Source organism: Larimichthys crocea, chromosome XIII (assembly GCF_000972845.2).
Source record: "Larimichthys crocea isolate SSNF chromosome XIII, L_crocea_2.0, whole genome shotgun sequence".
In the NCBI taxonomy this organism is placed as follows: domain Eukaryota; kingdom Metazoa; phylum Chordata; class Actinopteri; family Sciaenidae; genus Larimichthys; species Larimichthys crocea.
The window spans coordinates 8,149,083-8,168,814 of NC_040023.1; the positions used below are offsets into that span (position 1 = coordinate 8,149,083).

Here is a 19,732-nt window from a genome sequence, read left to right on the forward strand (position 1 = left end):
ATTGACAGGTAGGTGCTGTTACAGGTGTTACACCTGTTTGAGCCTCAGTAATACATTTTCTCCAACAGTCAAGGCCCAGATTGGCCCAAAGATGGCATAAAATATCTTGGCATCAACCCAGATGGCAAATATTTTGGCTGTATTATGGCATATTTTTGGCTTTCTTTTGGCATTAAGAAAGCCTTTTGGCTCAACTGTGGTATGATTAGGGTTATCCATAATAGATAAGGAGGCGCCCAGCAATATATGGCTGAGTTAAGGCATGTTTATGGCATTGCCAGAAGATTGGGCGTGAGCGGGAACAGCTGATTTGGGGCTCTTCTGGGACATTTATGGCTATATTTTGGAAGTCCACAATTTGTTTTGGGTGAATTTTGGCTCCCTTTTGGTTTGATTTTGGCTTTTCCTAATTTGGGCCATTAATGGCCCAGACATCCACCCATAACCTTGCCAAAGCGAAGGGACGATTCCCCCATTATTAGAGCATTTATATGATGTGAATTACATAATATTAGTGAGGAGTTGGACAGATGCTCGAGAGCATACGAATGAACGTCCTACCTAAACTACTCTATCCATTCATGAGTTCGAAATTTTTCTAACTTTCAACAGAAAAAAACAAACTCGTTGTTTCAAACTTGTTTCAGTCAGTATTGTGTTTATCATGCACCAGACAACATTATAAGTAACTAATTAGTGTTTATAACTTGTACAAATACATTGCAGTTCATAAAAATAATAATACTTTTTAAAAAAAGGCCGCAGTATCGAGATAATACCCAGAACCGTGATACTTTATCTGGTGTAGTATCGTGGTTACTCATTTTGGTATTGTGTAACTTTATACCACAGGTGTGTTTTTATATAGAGCACACCTGGACGCTGCTTCTGTTGCACAAACAAAGAGTGACTGCACTCTGTGCACCATGTTGTGACTTTGTCCGCAGACCCTCCGGCTGCAGTTTGACCTTCAGAACAATCCCTGACATTTTATTTAACTTGTCTGCACCTCTCCGCCAATCAGCGACCTCAAAACACAACGCCCCGCCCCCTCTTCGAGTGACCGCATTCCCTTTAGCCAATAGCGTCCGAGTAAGGGCGTGATGTCATCAACAGAAACCACGCCCTTTAAGCCGGTCAACGGTCGATAAATGAGTGACAGCGCGTGTCTGCCAATCGTGTGTGAGCGCTACGGCTCATCGTCCAATCGTAGCGCGTCTTCAAGAAATTAGGCGGGCCTTTGCGTCACTCGTGTCTCCTTATTTGGATCGCCACCGGATTTAACTTCCGGCTGCATCGTCCTCTGGATATCACAACGTGAGTATCCGCCGTTAGCTTCAAGTTTTAAGAGGTTTTAACGGGAATATGTCACAGTGTTGGCTGTTTTTTCGGCGGTTGCCATCTGAGAAAGTGTAATACATTGTCCTGCAGGAGCAGCGAGTGTTTGTTTTAAGGCTGTCACGCTGGTTTACGAGCTAACCGGCGCTAAAGAGAGCTAGCCGAGCTAACTCGACCATGCAGGCTCGGTCTCATTCAAAACATGAAGACTCTAATTAACTCTAATTAACGCGTTATTACTCATTATATCAGTGTTTTTAATGTGACCAGGGCTCTGTTACCTGCTGTTGTACCAATGAGGGTCAGATTACATGATGTGGAGTCACACCTGTGACCCAGGTGTATGAAGACAGGTAACCCTGATGACGTCACCAGGGTAGCAAAGTTAAAATATCTCTAAAAGTTCAGAAATATCTGACTTGGTGTCTAAAAGTAAAGTGCCAAAGGTAATTAAGCCACAAATTAGTGGCTATAATGTTGTATACATGTAATACTCTATGCCACTGTTTATGTATATTGTACATGTCATTTAGTCTTTTAGCTGACACTTACAGGGAGCTAGTTGTGGTTCAGTGTCTCGCCCAAGGACACTTCCTCATGCAGACTGGCGGAGCCGGGGGGTCAAACCACCGACCCGACTGAGCCACAGGTCGGATTCGAACCCTGGGCCACTGCAGCAAGGACTGTAGTCATTCACACCTGACCTGGAGTGTGTATTCATATCTAGTTGTTTTATTCTGTTAATACTCTTCTTGCTTAATTAAGCTGCACTATAGTTCGGTTTATACCTGCACTTACGGCCCCTGCACAAGCTGTGAATCTCTCTCTCTTCATACTCTTTATGCACTTTACTTTAGGTTAGATGTCTGAGTCTGAGTACTTTAATTTGTGCCGTGACGATCTGAATCTAGTCTATGAACCTGAGAACGGTGTGTTGCACTGTCAGCTTATTCTACCGAACCGTACGTCCATCCTCAGAGGTGTGAATGCGGCGTTGTTGAATCGAAGGTCTGCAAATTAAGAGACAGAGACTGAAAGACATGTTGGATGTTAACCAGGCTAAGATGGATCACTCCGGACTGTGGATCTACCTGGTTCTGACTCCAGCCTGTGGTCCTTTCCTTTTCATTTGTCCGTCCTGGGAGAGGGATCCCTCCTCTGTGGCTCCTCCTGAGGTTTCTTCCACCTTTTTTTTTCCTCACTCGAACCGAGGGTCTAAGGACAGAGGGTGTCACTCCCTGTACAGATTGTAAAGCCTCAGAGGCCAAATGTACTTTGTGACTTTTTGGGCTATACACATTAAAATCTGATTTGATTTGTCTTTAGCTGTCCTCTTTCACGAGTTAGAATCCAGAATATTTGTGGCTGCGCACTGAGGATAAGCCGGATATCTTGACCTCTGCTTCTTTGTTAAATCTTAACGGCTATAGTCTGTCTTGGTTTTAACCCGCTGAGTCATTCGCCCTCTCTCTTCACTTCTCTCCACCAGAATGGGCAGTGTTTTGGCTGCCAGCTCCCCCAACCCTCCACCACCAGCCTCCGGTGGTGGTGCCGCCGCCGCCGCTGCCGTCCCGGGGTTGACGGTGCCGCCAGGCTTTGGGATGCCTCCAGTTTCTTCGGTTATACCCCCGAGTGAGGCGGCCTCGGGACAGCAGCAGGAGGCGGCAGAAAACCCGCTGCCTAACCCGGGTGCTTTTGACGAGTGTCACCGCAAGTGCAAAGGTGAATGGAAACACCGTCTCACTCCTGAAGAAGTGGAAGCTCTACTTGTACTACCGTGTCTTATTTGCATGTGTGTGTTTTTGTTCTCAGAGGTTTTCCCGATGCAGATGGAAGGAGTCAGGCTAGTTGTCAACAAGGGCCTTAGCAACCATTTCCAGGTATGTTTAGTTTCTTCTCTGATGGACAAAATAAAGCCTGACAACACCTCAAGAGCTCCAGATTTTCTAAAAACGCGTCCTTTTTTCTCTTCAAGGTGAATCACACTGTGCTGCTGAGCACCATGGGAGATTCCACCTACAGGTTTGGGGCTACGTACGTTGGAACGAAGCAGATGGGTCCAGCAGAGGTACGCCGCAGTGAACTCTGTAAAAACATCTATACTTTCTTGACACATGTGTGACTGTGATTTATAAATGTGCCACTCTTTGTGTTTAGTTTTTTCCAGTCATGGTTGGAGACATGGACAACAGCGGCAGCCTTAACGCCCAGATCATCCACCAGATCTCCAGCACAATACGATCCAAACTGGCCTTCCAGGTAAAAGTCCAACATTTTCTCTCCGAGCCGAGTTAATTTTCCTGATTACCTGAGGTAATATTACCATATCACAGATATATCTCCGTCTATCTTCACTGATTTACCTATTTTAGTTGCCTCATTGTGAAGTTTGTCCACCAAAATGTAAAATGTCTCACTTTTTTATGTGTCTTAGTTACAATTACAATTTTTTACCCTAAGTAACCAAAATCAAACAGATCTTGACCAAAAATCCTAAAAGATCCAGTATCAGTTGTCTGTAATGTTTTGTAACTTTGTCCGAATCCGTCTGTCTTATCCTCAGACACAACAGAACAAGTTTGTGAACTGGCAAGGCGACGCTGAGATCAGGGGAGAAGATTTTACCGCAACGGTTACACTCGGAAACCCAGACGTCCTCGTGGGCTCCGGTAGGACGTCGGGCAGTGATGCTGCACACGTTGTCGCTATTTTGTCATCATTATTAAATGTTTTAGGATTGTTTTGCCCTGAACCCGAACACCTCTTGTCATCCACCTGTCAGGTATTGTCGTAACGCACTACCTCCAGTCCATAACGCCGGCTCTGGCTCTGGGAGGCGAGCTGGTTTACCACCGCAGGCCAGGAGAGGAAGGCACGGTGATGTCTTTAGTCGGCAGGTACACAGGTGAGATGCAGGTTACAGTAAACATGTCGTCTCCATCCGTGAGTCCATAACGTTTTGATTGAACCAGCGTTGACCTGACCTCCCTCTGTACAGGCAGTAACTACATCGCCACATTGACACTCGGCTCAGCGGGCGCTCATGCTTCATACTATCACAAAGCCAACGAGCAGGTAACTCAAGTCAAAGAGAATATTTCCATATATCTGCATTCATCATCATCATCTTCATCATCTAACCGTCTGCTGCTCTTCAACAGCTGCAGCTCGGCGTGGAGTTTGAGGCGAGCACCCGCATGCAGGACACCAGCGTGTCGTTCGGTTACCAGCTAGACGTGCCTAAAGCCAATTTACTGTTTAAAGGTACGACGCGGATAAACTCAAACACAGAGAGCTGCACAAAGTCTTTCCTGTCTTAATAGCCAGATATGTTAGTTGTAGATTACAGAGGAACATTGAAGTCACTCCTTAATACGGCTGCTACTAATTATTTCTTAACTGATGTTGGATCTGTTGAGTATTTTCTTGTTTTTGGTCCATTTAAAATTACAGAAAACGTTTCCCAGAGCCCAGTTTGACGTCCTCAACCCAAAGATATTCAATTTACTGTCACAGAGGACTGAAAAAAAACTGAAAATATTCACGTTTGAGAAGCTGAAATTGGAGAATTTGGAAATCTTAACTTAATAAATGACTTGAAATTATTAATTTGCTAGTCAACTAATCATTGCATCTCTACTTGTTTTAATTGTACAGTTGATTGGTTCAGTTTGACATCTTGTGTTCTTACATCGATGCAGGATTGTCACAAAATTAATAAAATCAAGAACTCCTCATTAAGAAAGTGACGGTTTTCCAAGACAGACAATCATATTACCACAGAAATTAATGTTTAGACCTCGAATAACTTTTTAAAGATGCGTTTTAAAACAGGACCGAACACAGGGATAAATGTCTGCAGATATTTTATGTTTTCATCATGTCCTTTTTTTATTTTATATTAACACCACCTCCTGTCTCCTCCTCCAGGTTCACTAGACAGTAACTGGGTAGTCGGTGCAACGTTAGAAAAGAAGCTGCTCCCGCTGCCGCTCTCTCTCGTCCTCTGCACCTTCCTCAACCATCGCAAGAACAAGTTCCAGTGCGGCTTCGGCGTCACCATCGGTTAGACCGAGCGGCGGGTTATCGAACCCGCAGAACAGACAGACTCGCTATGGAAGAACAGACTATGCCATGTACACTACCGTGTGTCCCATCGATCTCAATCTGTCGTCCGATTCGGCCATTGTCATGTGAACGCTACCCCAGATCATCAAATGTGGTTAAATAGGAGGTAACAGTGTAAATCTAATGCATTTAATCGTAAAAGACGAATCACCTGATTGATCAGAGCTGTAACAAATAATGTAATTGGTCAGGAAGTTGTTGACAAACCAAAAGAAACTGTAGAAAGACGTAACGCGTTAAGAGAGCTCTTTGTTTTTGTCACTGCGTTCAGTGCCTGTCGCTCCAGTTTTGAATTTTATTCCTGTTTTTGTTTTTTTACCGTAAAATCTGTCAAGGAAGTCGTGAATTAACGGTTACAGGCGAGTTTATCCAGAATGAGTGTACTGTACTGCATGTCACGATCACAATCCATCACTTGTTTTGTTGCCTTTTTTTTATGTTACAAACATGGAACAGTATATATGACCTGTGTATATATACCTCTTGGAAACTGATAAATAACATTTCTTACAAAAACTGCACGTCTACCGTCGTCTTCATTCATTCAGTCGAACTCGTCTCTGCTGGAGAGAGATCGACTAAGAAACTTTCCCACTAACATCTAGATCCCATTTATCTTTCCCACAATCCTGACTGAAAAGTTTGTGTCCTCCTCCCACTACATATAATCTAGTAGAAATAAGATTCAGGTAAACAAACCTGGCCGACTGAAAAGGTTTGAATTAGTGGTGACGATAGATGTTTAAACATCAATTTAAGGATGTGGTTTTTGTGAAAGTGCACTTTACTTGTATAGTTAAATATCCTGAAGTTTGTGTGTCGCGTAGAGTTTAAGCACAAATTATGTAGAGGGGAAAGCTTAAAGGATCAGTGTGTATTTGGCAGTGCTGTACTAATTGCAACCCCCTTGTTTCACCCTTTCCTTCCTATAAAAATGATTCTTATTTTCAGGTGATTGTACACTAGTAAAAACGTACATATATTATTACTATAATATATTTAATTTCTACCATATTCTGGACATAGAGCCCCTTAAATCTTACACACTGCACCTTTAATGCAAAGACACGTGTTGGTTCATCCAAATTTTTATTTACTAAAAGTTACATTGTGTAAATAAATATTTGGCGTGTGGAGGCTTTGAGGCTGTGCGTCTTTTTACTGGGTCTTCTTGGTGAAAGACTCCCACAGAGCCGTCAGCTGAGCCTGCAGGTCCTGGGTGCTGGCGTCCAGCTTGGTCTTCAGCTCCTCTCCAATTGGAGTCAGGCTCTGCTGGATCTCCTGGGTTTTCTGGGTCAGCTGGGTCTCGAAGCTCTGAGCCAGGGGGATCAGCTTCATCTGGAAGTCATCCAGGCTCTGCTCCATCTTCTCCTTCATCTCCTGGGTGTAGGGAACCATCTGGGCCTGCAGCTCGTTCAGTTTTGCATCCACCTGCGCCTTCAGCTCCTGGCTCTTCTGCTGCAGGACGGCCTTCAGGGCTTCGGGATCCATGGCGTCGGCGTAGGGCCCTGCCTCCGTCTTCAGCTGCTCCACCTGAGTCTGGATGTGTGCCACCATTTCCTGGGCGTAGGGCTCCAGCTGGGTTCCCACTGCGGTCACGTCCTTCTCCAGACGGGCTTTCAGCTGCTCGGCCTCCTGGGTGAAGCGGGTCATGAAGTCCTGGCTCAAAGGAGCCACCTGAGAGCGCACAGCCACGACGTACTGATTGACAAGGTCAGCGCTCTGAGAGATCTTGGTACTGAAAACAGAAATAAAACAGTCATTACATAGAAACATGGAGTATATTTATACTGTCATCCTATCTCAGTGACTCTTACTTCACTTCCTGTCCCAGCTCAGACTGCTTGATCTGGTTCAGAGAGTCCTCGGCAGTCTGCGTCGCTTTAGCAACGTAGTCCCAGAAAGCATCTTTCACCATATCCAGACTGGTCTTGGGGGGCTCCTGCCACAGGATGTTGGCATTGCAGACTGTGGATGAAACAGCAGATTTAGCACAGAGAAGCCAAACATTCAAACATCATCGCAGCTCAGATGGATCCGGCATTTCAAATTCACTCACCAGAGAAAAGTGCGAGAACCACAAGTACCTTCATGATTGAATTTGAGTCTGTTGGACAAAGAAAATAAAGTACAATTAAACAAAATGTGGGTGAGAATGAACAATTAATGTAGTCATGAATGAATTCAAATGTTTAAATAGTGATAAAAAGTGTTACCTTGCAGAGGCAGCTCCTCTCTTCTTCACCCAGAGTCAGATGACTTGTGTTCTGCAGGCGGGCGTTCATACTTTTTATAGCCATATTTAAGGGTAAAGTCCTCTTCTGGTTGCCCCGCTGGACAGATTGCTGTCACCGCTGTCACTCCACGTCATGATTTAATAGCCATCGCCCTGTTTCGTGCTGTGATACATGTTCTGTGGCACCTGAAGGGGTTAAGTACTTGTAAAGCAGCGTCACGTACAACAGGTGCACAGAACAGAGCAAAAAAGAGTTGAAATACTTTCATTTGAAATTAGTATGTGCAGACAAAGTGTTGCATTACCTGCATTTATTGGTTTTTGTGGCATTTTGGCAGCAGAGTCCAATATTCCCTCATTCATTTTAGCTCTGTTTTTGGTCTCCACCAACCCCAGAGGGGAATACCAGCCTCCTTCGCAGCTAAATGCTCCACTATGTTCACCAGCTAGTTACTAACTTTACCAGTCTGTCGCTTTGAAGTGTTTTTAGAGCTTAAATGAAATCGACGAGAGTGCTGAGACTGAACCAAAACAATAAAACCAAAGGTTGTAAAACCAAAACAACGAGCCGTAAGATGCTAAAAAGGAACCACAGAGTCGGATGATAATCCTCTGTGGGTTCTTTTAATCTTTTGTTAATATAAAAAATATTGATCAGCGCAGCTCTAAATAAAACCATACATGAATCAGCAAAATTGTGTCATGACTCAACAGATTAGCTCCACTGTGGCTCTGTAGCACAAGATGAGTTAGTTTGTTAATATATCTTTAAAGGTTATTGGGTTGATGTTTAACATGGTGCCCAAGTGGCTTTGATGAATGAAGCCAATGCCAAAAACTGCAGTTCCTCAAACATTCACTTGAAGCTGGCAACCAAACAACTCAATCTCCATAAGCCCCCATGTTGAAATGCCCAAATTCAGCAGAAGTAAACAACAAAATTACAGGTGGATCTTCTGAGCAACCAGCCTGAGCTTCACAACGACTCTTCACAAACCTGCTGGATATGACATCCATGTTTTAAACAATCTACGGCGGTGGCCGATTCTCATTTCCACCCACACAACTTAGAAAATCTGTGCGTGCCAAAAGGTGTCAGCAGCGAGAACCTCAGATCAGAGCACCACGGCTACAATCTTCCCAGAGAAAACTGAAATAAATGTCCAAAAAAAAACAACAGAAATCATACTTCAGAGGCCTGAAGTAGACAGGGCACTGAGTTTTGTGAGCAAGCTGAAGACCCCTTTTATTTAAATTATCCCCATGAAAACAGTATTGATTTGCTTGTCCACGTCTCCTTATAATTAGTTTCGGTCTTTGTATGTGTCATATGAAAACAGCAGGATAAGTAGTTTCTCCTAGAGTCGATGAAGACTTGATGTCCTCCGTCTTATCAGTTGGTCGGGACAGAATCGCTGCATAAGGAAACATAACATTCCTCGGTAAAGATAATCATCAGGTCAAAGTCCTGCTCACATTTCAGTGAACTATAAAACATCTGACAACACGAGCTGAGGACATCAGGAGGTGGATCAATAAGTATGTTTACCTCGTAATCAACAGAAACAATGCAGTGTTTGTACTTGTGCATGTCACAACAGAGTGAAATAGTAACATAGTAAGTAAATCTCGTTATCTTATCATGAGGGTCTTCGATTCATCAAGGTGTTTATGTGAATTTACACGAGTGACCAAAATTCATGTCTCCTGATTAAACACTACAGTTAATGTTTTTGGTTTTATACAGATGTTTTTAGCGTCTGAGGAACCTTTCAAAGCACAGTTTCTTTAATGTGAACAGTCTTATAATCAGCCTGTTTAGTTAAATATATAGAATATATAGTGGATCTGAGGGACTGTAGACATTTGAAAAACCTTTTTATTCATTAACTTACTTCATTTATTTACTTTTATTGTTACGGTTTTTCGTCTTTTGTTGGTTTCTATGCAAATTATATTCTATTCTATTGAAGAACTTTCAAGTTTGAATAAAATGTGCTATATAAATCAATAAAGTTTAAGTTTTCAGTTTAAATAAATTCCTTTGATATTGAATACAGAGATTCATGGTCCCCAGAGGATAAATGTCACTGACTTTGGTGATCCTCTGATTTTTTTAATTTGTCCAGTTATGGGGCGTCCTTTAGGTCAGTCGGTAGAGAATCCGCCCCATGTACAAAGGCTCCGTCGTACAAATCTGACCCCTTTCACGCATGTCATTCCCCATCTCTCAAAAATATCCAAAAAAAAAAAAAAAACAGAAAAAGAAATTTGTCCAATTACTTCAGTTTATGACCAAATATCTGCAGAACTAATGACCATCAGCCTCAGCTGTAAACTTGACTCGACTCGACTCAAATTAACTAAACTAAACTAAACTAAACCAAACTAAACTAAACTAAACTAAACCAAACCAAATTAAACTAAACTAAACCGAACCTAACTGAACCAAACCGAACCAAACCAAAGTAAAGTAAAGTAAAGTAAAGTAAAGTAAACTAAACTAAACTAAACTAAATCATATCATATACAATTAGGTTTCTCATGGAAAGTGTCACTAAATAACAAATGAATCATGTCTGAGCTAAAATCTTGATCTGATGTGTAATGACATAATGTGTAATGTACATGAGGTTTCATCAGGCGGTGATGATGTCGTCCACTGTTAGTACTGTTGTGATGTGGCAGCAGCAGTGACAGCACGACAATCAGCGTTTGGACTTTTACCCCTGTGTTTCCTCTGTGCGACCCAGCTGCCTATATATACTGAGCACAACACACTCTGCAATCAACAGCTCACTGACTGGACAAGCTCATCCACACAGGTAACACACCAGGAAAATATATCTGTATGTAGAATACATGTAAAGAAAATAAGGACAGAGAGTTAAATTTGGTCTTTCTTTTCCAGCTGCAGTCATGAAGGTCCTCGTAGTGCTCGTCCTCGCTGTTTTCACAGGTAAGAAAGTTTCATAACTTTGGTGGAAATTAAAGTTGGAACAGGAAGTATTCAGTGTTCAACGTGTTTTTATGTCTGTCTCTTTCAGCTGGTTGCGATGCCAACGTTGTGCGGCAAAACCGACCCAAGCAGCAGCTCGACATGGTGAAAGATGCTTTCTGGGACTACGTTTCCAAGGCAACCACGACCGCTGAGGACTCCCTGAAGCAGATCAGACAGTCTCAGCTGGGAAAGGAAGTGAAGTAAGAGTGTTAAAATGAATCAAAGCCACTGAAAACTTAAAATCTTGTTGTTGTTCTCCATTAGAAACACTCAAGAACTCAAAATTGCGTGCTCATAGAGAACATTTCCACTGATGAATCTGGTGTTTCTGTTCGTGTCTCTGCAGCACCCTCATCTCTGAGAGCACCGACGCCGTCAACAAGCTCACCGACGCTCTGCGCACTCAGGTGGCTCCTCTGACCAAAGACCTTATGGTGAAGTTCACCCAGGAGGCCGAGCAGCTGAAGACCCGTCTGGAGAAAGATCTGACCGCAATGGGAACCCAGCTGCAGCCCTACGCCGAGGAGGTGGTAGCTGACCTGCAGAAGCAGGTGGAGCAGCTGAAGAAGGACGCTACCCCTTATGCTAACACCATGGACCCCGAGGCCCTGAAGACCGTCCTGCTGCAGAAGAGCCAGGAGCTGAAGGGGCAGCTGGATAAGAGTGTGTCCAGGCTGCAGACCCAGATGGTTCCCTACGCCGAGGAGATAAAGGAGAAGATGGAGCAGAGCCTGGAGGAGTTTCAGAGGAGCATGACCCCTCTGGCTCAGAGCTTCGAGACCCAGCTGACCCAGAAAACCCAGGAGATCCAGCAGAGCCTGGCTCCATACGGAGAGGAGCTGAGGGAGAAGCTGAACGCCGACGCCAGGAACCTGAAGAGGCAGCTCATGGCTCTGTGGAAGTCCTTCACTAAGATGACCCAGTAAAAAGACTATTAATATTGTTACCTCTTCATGAGACAGATAAAAAAGTGCAATACCTCATTTCTGTGTTTTTATGTTGATGAAAGAAACTTCTGAACAATGTCAGTATTTCCTCTGTTATGTTAACATGTTACAACTATAAGCTTTCATCTGTAAAACAACAATAAATAGGTTCAATGTATCTTATGTTGGTCTTTGTGTTTGCAGTGGAAAATGCACAAACCTCCCTATCAATTCACAAAAGCGCTAAAAAATCCACTAATGTAACTGTTGCTGTCCAACATTTACGAGTCAAAGATGATCTCACCAGAATTTGTAACTTTAGAAAGAAGAAATTACAAAATGTTGAATTCATAAGCAGTAAAAACACACACTTCCCTCAGAGATCTGGTCTGGTGTGGCCAGTTTGTTGACTGCTCTACTGCTGTTATTGTGAAGCTACGTCTTGGTGTTCACTACTATCTTGTCAATGCTGCTTTTGGGTGTCCCCCAACATCACAAATCTGCACTCTTGGACGCCGCTGTGACAGATAAAACCTGATAAAAACTGACCTCAACAGTGGCTAATGTGCACGTTGATGCCCACCACATGCATAAGGATGATAGACTGTGTTACTTGTTTAAGCAGAGTAGAGACTTTAGGCACTATTTCATCCACTTCCAAGGTGCATGGAGCAGGAAAAAGACAGAAGAGGTAAAAACTCCAACATGTTTTGGTGGTCTTCAACAATTCGTAGATAGAGAGGGGTTATGACATGCAGCAAAGGGCTGTGGGTTGGATTTGAAACCAGGCTGCTCCAGCAAAGACTTAGCCTTGGTTCAACGGGTGAGCTACCAGGGCATTTACATGTAGTCAAGATGGTTTTATCCAAAGTGACTTACAAAAAAGTGAGACACTTACGGTAGAGTGCGACTAGGACACAAGGGGGGATGGATTTAGTGTAACACTTAAACCTCCACTCTCCCAAAGCACCAAGGACCATGACCTCTTCTTACCAAACACACCTTGAAACAACCGGCGCATGCATGAAATATAAAATCTTACATTTTTTATTTCAAATAACATGAAATAACAAAGCAGCAACCTGATGTTGCCTAAACTCAATGCTTGTGACTTTTCAAAATAAAGCACTATCTAGTTTTTTTTGGTTTTATTTAAAGGCCTGATGAGGTCAAATTATAATTAATTCACCAGAAGAAAAGAATAGTGTTTTTTTTTTCTGTTTTGTTATCTCACAACTTCCTCAGTTAATTATTTATTTATTGTCTTACTCAAAAACAGACAAAAAAACATTTGTCTTTGACTTTGTTTGTCCACATACTTCTGATAATAAGTTTATTTTTATCAGCAGTACAGGCCAAAAACAACACTATAAAGTTATTCAATCTGTTTGAAATGTAGTTTATTGGAAAGTTTCCCATCTTATAAAAGTCGTATAAAGTAGACTATGGACCAGGTGAGCTGGACAATGATACCAGAATGACCTTTGACCTTGTGCTGTCTTTTGCTCTGTGGCCGAGACGAGAACAGTGAAATCCAGTTTTTTACTGATTATCTGACGGTGCAGTCACTTTTTTACTCTGCACCTGAGTGAGAAGACGACAGCACGTGTGATTCATGAGCTTTAATCTCATGCAAACTCTGATCAGATATTTATTTTCATGGGTACATTCAGCGAGCGACGTGGAGCCAAAATAACGCACAGGGCAATAAAAGATGACAACAACGCAGTTCATGTTGGGAACTTCGGACGCAAGTCAGCAATCCTCCTTACATTTATTGAATGTCCTCTAAGCTGTATAAATACTGAGTGAGGACCTGAGTCGGTCTCACAGACATCACAAACCGGGATCACTGAGGTAAGTCACAGAGTGTTTCTATAAATGTGTAGCAGCTGGTTTGTCTCTGCTGAGATTTGTTTGTAATGTGTTATTTAAATTAGATGCATAAACTCTCGTCATAATCTACTAAACTGACTGAAAGCTGCGTGTCAGTGTTTTAACTTGTTTATTTATTATCATGTGACATTGCAGGTGTCCTCACTTCTGTTCACCATGAAGGTCTTTGCAGTAATCTGTGTGCTGGCTGTCCTCGCAGGTGAGTTCAAACGTTCTTCTCAGGGACATGTACAAACTCTGACAAGAGAAACTTAAATAAAGTGTTGTAAAATAGCTGGAATATATTTAATAATTTTAATATAATAAGTTATATAATCACATATAATAATAATAAGTTATTTTTATTATTTGCTGTAACAGATGTATGGAAAAAGAAAACAAACATATACTTACACACCATGTATTACGGAAAAACAAAGCAGTAGGATTGTATGCTCTGAAGACATTTAGAAGGAAGAAAGAAAGAAAGAAAGAAAGAAAGAAAGAAAGAAAGAAAGAAAGAAAGAAAGAAAGAAAGAAAGAAAGAAAGAAAGTTTGCCTTTTAGGGCTTTTATTTTGAAAATACAGTCTCTTCTAGGGCCCCCAAAGCTCTCACACTAATAACAATAATATAAAGGAAGATACATTGAACAAAAGTCACATGATGTCCGGTCTTACAGTGTCTTTAATGCTCTCTAAAGATCTGAGACCTTTTTCCAGGCAAGATCTCTCAAGTTATCTTTAAGACACTGCAGTGTCGCAGTAGTTCCAATACAGATAGAGTCTTATCCTGACACAGTGAAGCCGGTGTTCAGACTTCTTCCCCCTCTTTCCAGAGTTTGTGATGTTTGTTTGTGTCCAAACTAGGCTGCCATGCGAGGAGCGTGCCTCGGGATGACTGGACGTCCTGGGAAGACACGGTCGAAAAGCTTCAGGATTATTTCACAGACCTGAGCTCGAAGGCTGACGACATGGTGAAGGACATCAAGAGCCACCAGATCAGCAGAGAACTGGAGTGAGTTCATTTACAGTTCACGGTCATGGATTAAGCAACAGTTATCAAAGTCATAAATCAGTAATAAGAACTAGGACTTATGACCTTGATACAATTTATGTGCGGTCCTCGCGCTCTGTCAGCATGTTTCTGACATAAGTTTCTATCAGTGTTTCAAATGAAGCACCTGCTCAAACAAACATTATGAATTCAGTCTGACATAGCAGAGCATCACTGGACTTCAACATATGCAGCATCTTTAAACAATCAGCTGATTCCTTCCTCAGTGTGCAGCCTCCAACAATTAACGTCAACATAAATTTACATCTTTTCCTCCAAATTCAAGTAGTATTGTATTAGTAGTATTTAGTAAACTGCAATGAAAGAAAAGTTTAGCTGATGTATTGAATAAAATACATCCCATACACTGTAAAAAAGAAGAAAAAAGTAGATTTTATGGTGAAAAACTGCCAAACCATGACAGTAAAATACTGTAAAAGATGCCATGGAATATGATTGTTTTTATTGTATACAGTAAAACATATTTAAAAATCCTTATTTATACATGCATTTTAAGGGAGTTTATACAGAATTTAGTATTTTAGATTAGAGACTGTTAATTGTACAGTAAAAGACTGTCATATTTTATGGCAAAACCTTTATTTATACGTCTTATATGCAGTATTTTCAGTTATATGTCAAAACAGTGTTGGATATGGAATAAAACCCCAACCTTAACTGTAAAATCAACAGTACTAACATCCATTTACCGTAATATTTGGAAAAAGTTTTACCGTATACAGTTTTTTTACCGTAAAAACAACATTTTTTAATGCAGGACATCTACTTGTAGTCTAGTATTTTTTGGTATTGTTACTCTTACTTAAGTAGCTAAGTGCTGGTAAACACTGAAACTAGAACAACCTGGTCTTCATCTGGGTCGTTGTGTTCTTGTCACACTGACTCAAATGTGTTGGACTGTGGAAAAAGCATCAACACGATGCTGTTAGACCTCTGCTCGCTTACACAACACATACTCTGAGGAGGTTTATCAGCATTTGTCGGTGAGGTGAGACATTTAAAGAGCTGCTGACCGAAGCCTGCACTGCACTCCGGTCTCAAGTCCACTTTCCAGACGTGTTATTTGTACTTTTATAGGTTCAATCTTGGCTGTTTTTGGTTGAAATCATTAGATTTTTGCATCAACATGGAAGAGCTCAGGATAAACACAGCTCCTGCAGACAGATCTGCATCTCTGCTCAGACTCTGCAAAGCTTTATTTTTATATTTTACAAAGAAAGTGCTCTGTTTTGTCCATCTCGCTCACCCTCCAACAGCACCCTAATCCAGGACAGCATTGCTGAGCTGACCATGTACCAAGAAGACCTGCAGACCAAGCTGGCCCCTTACACTCAGGAGGCCGGGGAGCGTCTGGCCAAAGACCTGCAGAAGATGGGTGCCAAACTCCAGGAGCACATGAACAAGGGCCGCGACCAGATGGAGAAGTACAACGAGGAGCTGCGGACCATGATGCAGCAGAACGCTGATGACGTCAGGGCCAGGGTCTCCGCCTACACCCACAAGCTGAAGAAACGCCTCAACAAGGACACTCAGGAGATCAAGAGGTGAGTGAAGCACCGAGGCTGAGAGGCGTTCACGGGAGGCTGATGGGAAACGCTGTCCAGTAAGAGGCTCAGATGGTTTCTCTGATTTTTTTTACTAACTTTTATGGAGTTCTTTAATCGATTAATCATTAATTTCATATCAGTGTTAACTTAATATCTCTGGGTTTGCATTTAATTATTAATAATTATAATAATTCACTAGTTTGTAACATTTTGTGGACAATATAATTAGATTGATCGCCAAATAATCATTACCATATATACACACAGATTTAAAAGACAGTTTCGGTGTCTCTAATGAGACATTAATATATTTCATATATTCTATATTTATTTATGTTTTTATATGTGATGTTTTTGGGGTGACTAAGACACACACATTACCACATCTAATGATTCAAATTTTCACTTTTTTCAATGCCTATTTTCTAATATTTCTTAATTTCTTAATATTCCTGTTAAATCTTGTTTAACGGTAAAATTAAATCTACTTTATTTCAATGTTGTGAAACAATAAAAAGCACTTTAACTATCATTAATGATGAAGTCCTGGACTGAAGTGCCATGAAGTATGACTGTATATTACTGTACATAGTCATGCAAGAAGTAAATAGACACCTTCATTCAAATTCAAATTAAAGGTGTCTATTTACTTCCTTTGCATGTCTGTGTATATTTCAAAAACCTTTATTTATATGTCATTTTAGGGAACTTATACAGAATAAAGCAGTATTTTATGTTAGGGTTACTACTACTATCATCCTTTACTGTAATATTAGAAAAGGTTATACTGTGTTTATTACGGTAAAGTTCTGCTGCTCTGCTGCCAGTTTTTTTTTACCGTAAAAATGTTTCTTTCTTTCTTTCTTTCTTTCTTTTTTTCTTTCTTTCTTTCTTTCTTTCTTTCTTTCTTTCTTTCTTTCTTTCAGACATGTTTCTGGATACTTTGAGGAACTTAGGTCCCGTACCTCCGACAACATAGAGGACGTGAGGACACGTCTGGACCCTTACTTCGCTCAGGTGCGTGACAACGCCCAGGCAAAGATCAGCACCCTGAACGATCTGCTGAAGACTCAGATGGAGAACGTGAAGACACAGATTGAGGCCACAGGTGAAGACCTGCGATCTGCTGTGGAGGAGAAGATGGAGGAGGTGAAGACCTGGTTTCAACCTCTTGTCTCCATGGTCAGCTCTCACACTCTGTAATCAAACAGTCTGGACTATCACCACCACCTTAAAGGATTCATAATATTCTTTATCACAGGCATCCACCACAGTCTAAATGTGTCTCTGTCACTGAAGACTCAATAAAATCAAACTGATCACATGTGGAAAATCGTTGTCATTAATAATTTGCTCAGATTTCTTCGTTTACACTCGTCTTGTTACCTCAGAACGAGACTTTTATGGCAAAAGATGGATGATTAATAATCAACAGTAATTTTCATGATGATCTACAAGGAGACACTGGACATCGTGTAGTTCATAGTTTTTCAATCAGCAGCCACTAGATGCCACTAAGTCCTACACACTGCTCCTTTAAGGGAAAAACCAACATGTGTTGAATAAACTAAATCATGTCATTAGAATAATTTTAAAGATTAAATAATAATATATTCTTGCACGTAAAGTGCTGCTACTTACCCTCATTTGAAGGTAATCTTGTCTTATTTCTTTTGCATGCAGTAACTTATTTTAAGCATCTACATGTACTTTTCCAGACTTTTCAATAATATCTAAGATGCTATAATAAGCGACAAAAACATTAAATTTAACATTAGGAGTCTACAAACTGTAACTTTAGTGAGATGTGAGAAAGAGCTTCATGTAACACAAACAAAAAACACAGTTGAGGGAATATGAGCTAATATTGTTGACCAATTTATTGTTGTTTTTTTTGCACTGTGCTAGACTTTTTAAATGAAGACTAAAACTCCACTTTCAAGTTTAATAAGTGACCTTTTATAATAATAAGTATAATAAGTCCTCAACTTTCCCCTTAAAGCTGAATGAAGCCAACTTCACGGTAGGAGCCACAGCAGACCGGAAGTTTTGTATTTATTATTTATATATTTTTAAAAGATATAAATGTATTTTTTTTTAAATAAATATAAATATGTTTGAAAAAAATGAATATATGAAAAAAAATATAAATATATTTACAAATATAGAAATATATATATTTAAATAAATATATTAAAAAAGATAAAAATATATTTTAAAATATAAATATATAAAAAAATATATAAATACAAAAATATAGATGACTAAATCCAGACATAAAATGCGGAAGATTTATATAAATACAATATATAAATATAGTTTTTACCTCTCGATATATTATATTAGATTAGATCAAATAAAAGTTTAGAAGTAAGCATAGCTACTATTGTTTCTTTTGTATTTATTTTATGTTTTAGCTATGTTTTAATGTTTTATGTTTTATGTAGCTATGTTTTATGTTTTTGTTTTAAAAAAATATTCAGTTACATTATTCAGAATAATATATATATGAAATAAATTAAATGTTAAGTAATTTAAAATTAATAATTAAAATTTAAATTACATTAATTTTGGCTGCGTTTTTTAAAATAAACATATCCATAGGTACATTTATTTATATATTATATAAGATAAGATAAGATAAGATAAGATGAGATGTTTCCGCTGTACTTTTCAAAATAAAATGTCAGAACAAATACAGTATGTATAAACTGCGACAGATTTTATTTTATTTTATTTTTTATTAGCCGTTGTTTTTCTGTTTGTATTTATTACATTTGTTTAATTTAAATTTTATTTTTTAATGTTTTAGACTTGCACGTGAAGCTACGGCACGATGAAACCACACTTGTTTTTCCATCGACGCTCTGTGAACCAATCACATCCCTTCATACATTTCCTCCGGCCAATCACAGGAGCTGTTTCTTGCACGAGTCTCGCCCCTTGCATCGGAACCGTTCAGTGTTGTCATTTCCAAACATGTCCATCATGCTCGCAGCAGATACCTTCACGTTTCACCTGTTGGGCTGTTGAACTCTTGCTCAGAGATGAGTAACCCGGTCAGAGAAGTCGTCACGCTGCAGCTGGGACATTATTCAAACTTCGTGGGGACCCACTGGTGGAACTTACAGGTGAGGACGGGCGTTAGCTCCGAGGCTAGCCCAGCGTTAGCTCCGCTGCATGTGTTGTCAAAGTTTGGAGAGACACGCCGTGTCTCTGATGCGTGACTGTGCGGTTTACGGTCGTTTTAACGCACCGGGAAGGATGTGATGTAACTAACCTGACACACAGGAGGAACAGAAACATGAAGTGTAACGTTAGAGTCACAGTTTATGATGCTAACGCTGCTAATTATGAAGTCAGCTGCAGAAATGTGACACACACCTTTAAGACAGTGCTGCTTAATGTATATATAAATATGTGTATGTGTGTGTGTGTGTGTGTATATCTGTATATAAATGTGTATATATGTCTCTCTCTCTCTCTCTCTCTCTCTCTCTCTCTCTCTCTCTCTCTCTATATATATATCTATATCTCTATATCTCTCCATATCTCTCCATCTGTGGACATGTCTCATTAATGCATGTTACTAACCAAACTTCCCTG

The 19,732-nt window shown here is 40.5% G+C and overlaps 4 protein-coding genes across 5 annotated transcripts in view; 3 read left to right on the forward strand and 1 right to left on the reverse strand.

The window, feature by feature from the left end:
• Positions 1-1,189: 1,189 nt before the first annotated feature.
• tomm40l (translocase of outer mitochondrial membrane 40 homolog, like) lies at positions 1,190-5,982 on the forward strand. The gene is made up of 10 exons (XM_010742264.3): positions 1,190-1,317; positions 2,828-3,060; positions 3,151-3,218; positions 3,314-3,406; positions 3,496-3,597; positions 3,902-4,007; positions 4,121-4,243; positions 4,337-4,413; positions 4,500-4,602; positions 5,269-5,982. Exons 2-10 carry the CDS (start codon positions 2,829-2,831, stop codon positions 5,406-5,408), a joined length of 1,044 nt encoding a protein of 347 aa, XP_010740566.2. The 5' UTR covers positions 1,190-1,317; position 2,828; the 3' UTR covers positions 5,409-5,982.
• A 562-nt stretch (positions 5,983-6,544) lies between these two features.
• Positions 6,545-7,941, reverse strand: LOC104928052 (apolipoprotein A-IV). The gene is made up of 4 exons (XM_010742263.3): positions 7,683-7,941; positions 7,526-7,573; positions 7,284-7,434; positions 6,545-7,204 (listed from the first exon to the last, which is right to left on the reverse strand). Exons 2-4 carry the CDS (start codon positions 7,557-7,559, stop codon positions 6,625-6,627), a joined length of 765 nt encoding a protein of 254 aa, XP_010740565.2. The 5' UTR covers positions 7,560-7,573; positions 7,683-7,941; the 3' UTR covers positions 6,545-6,624.
• A 2,526-nt stretch (positions 7,942-10,467) lies between these two features.
• Positions 10,468-17,459, forward strand: LOC104928051 (apolipoprotein Eb). The gene is made up of 6 exons (XM_010742261.3): positions 10,468-10,527; positions 10,614-10,661; positions 10,750-10,903; positions 11,050-11,560; positions 16,002-16,123; positions 17,053-17,459. The coding sequence occupies exons 2-6, from the start codon at positions 10,622-10,624 to the stop codon at positions 17,327-17,329; spliced, it is 1,104 nt and encodes a 367-aa protein (XP_010740563.2). The 5' UTR covers positions 10,468-10,527; positions 10,614-10,621; the 3' UTR covers positions 17,330-17,459.
• Positions 17,460-19,019: 1,560 nt separating this feature from the next.
• The window catches only part of msto1 (misato mitochondrial distribution and morphology regulator 1), a 6,820-nt gene continuing 6,107 nt past the window's right edge, over positions 19,020-19,732 (forward strand). The window contains exon 1 of one of the 2 annotated variants that reach the window (XM_019254253.2): positions 19,020-19,257. In XM_019254253.2, coding sequence (XP_019109798.1) covers positions 19,174-19,257 — 84 coding nt within the window. In that variant the 5' untranslated portion in view covers positions 19,020-19,173. The remainder of the gene's footprint in view (positions 19,258-19,732) is intronic. The other variant, XM_019254244.2, reaches the window with a different exon arrangement.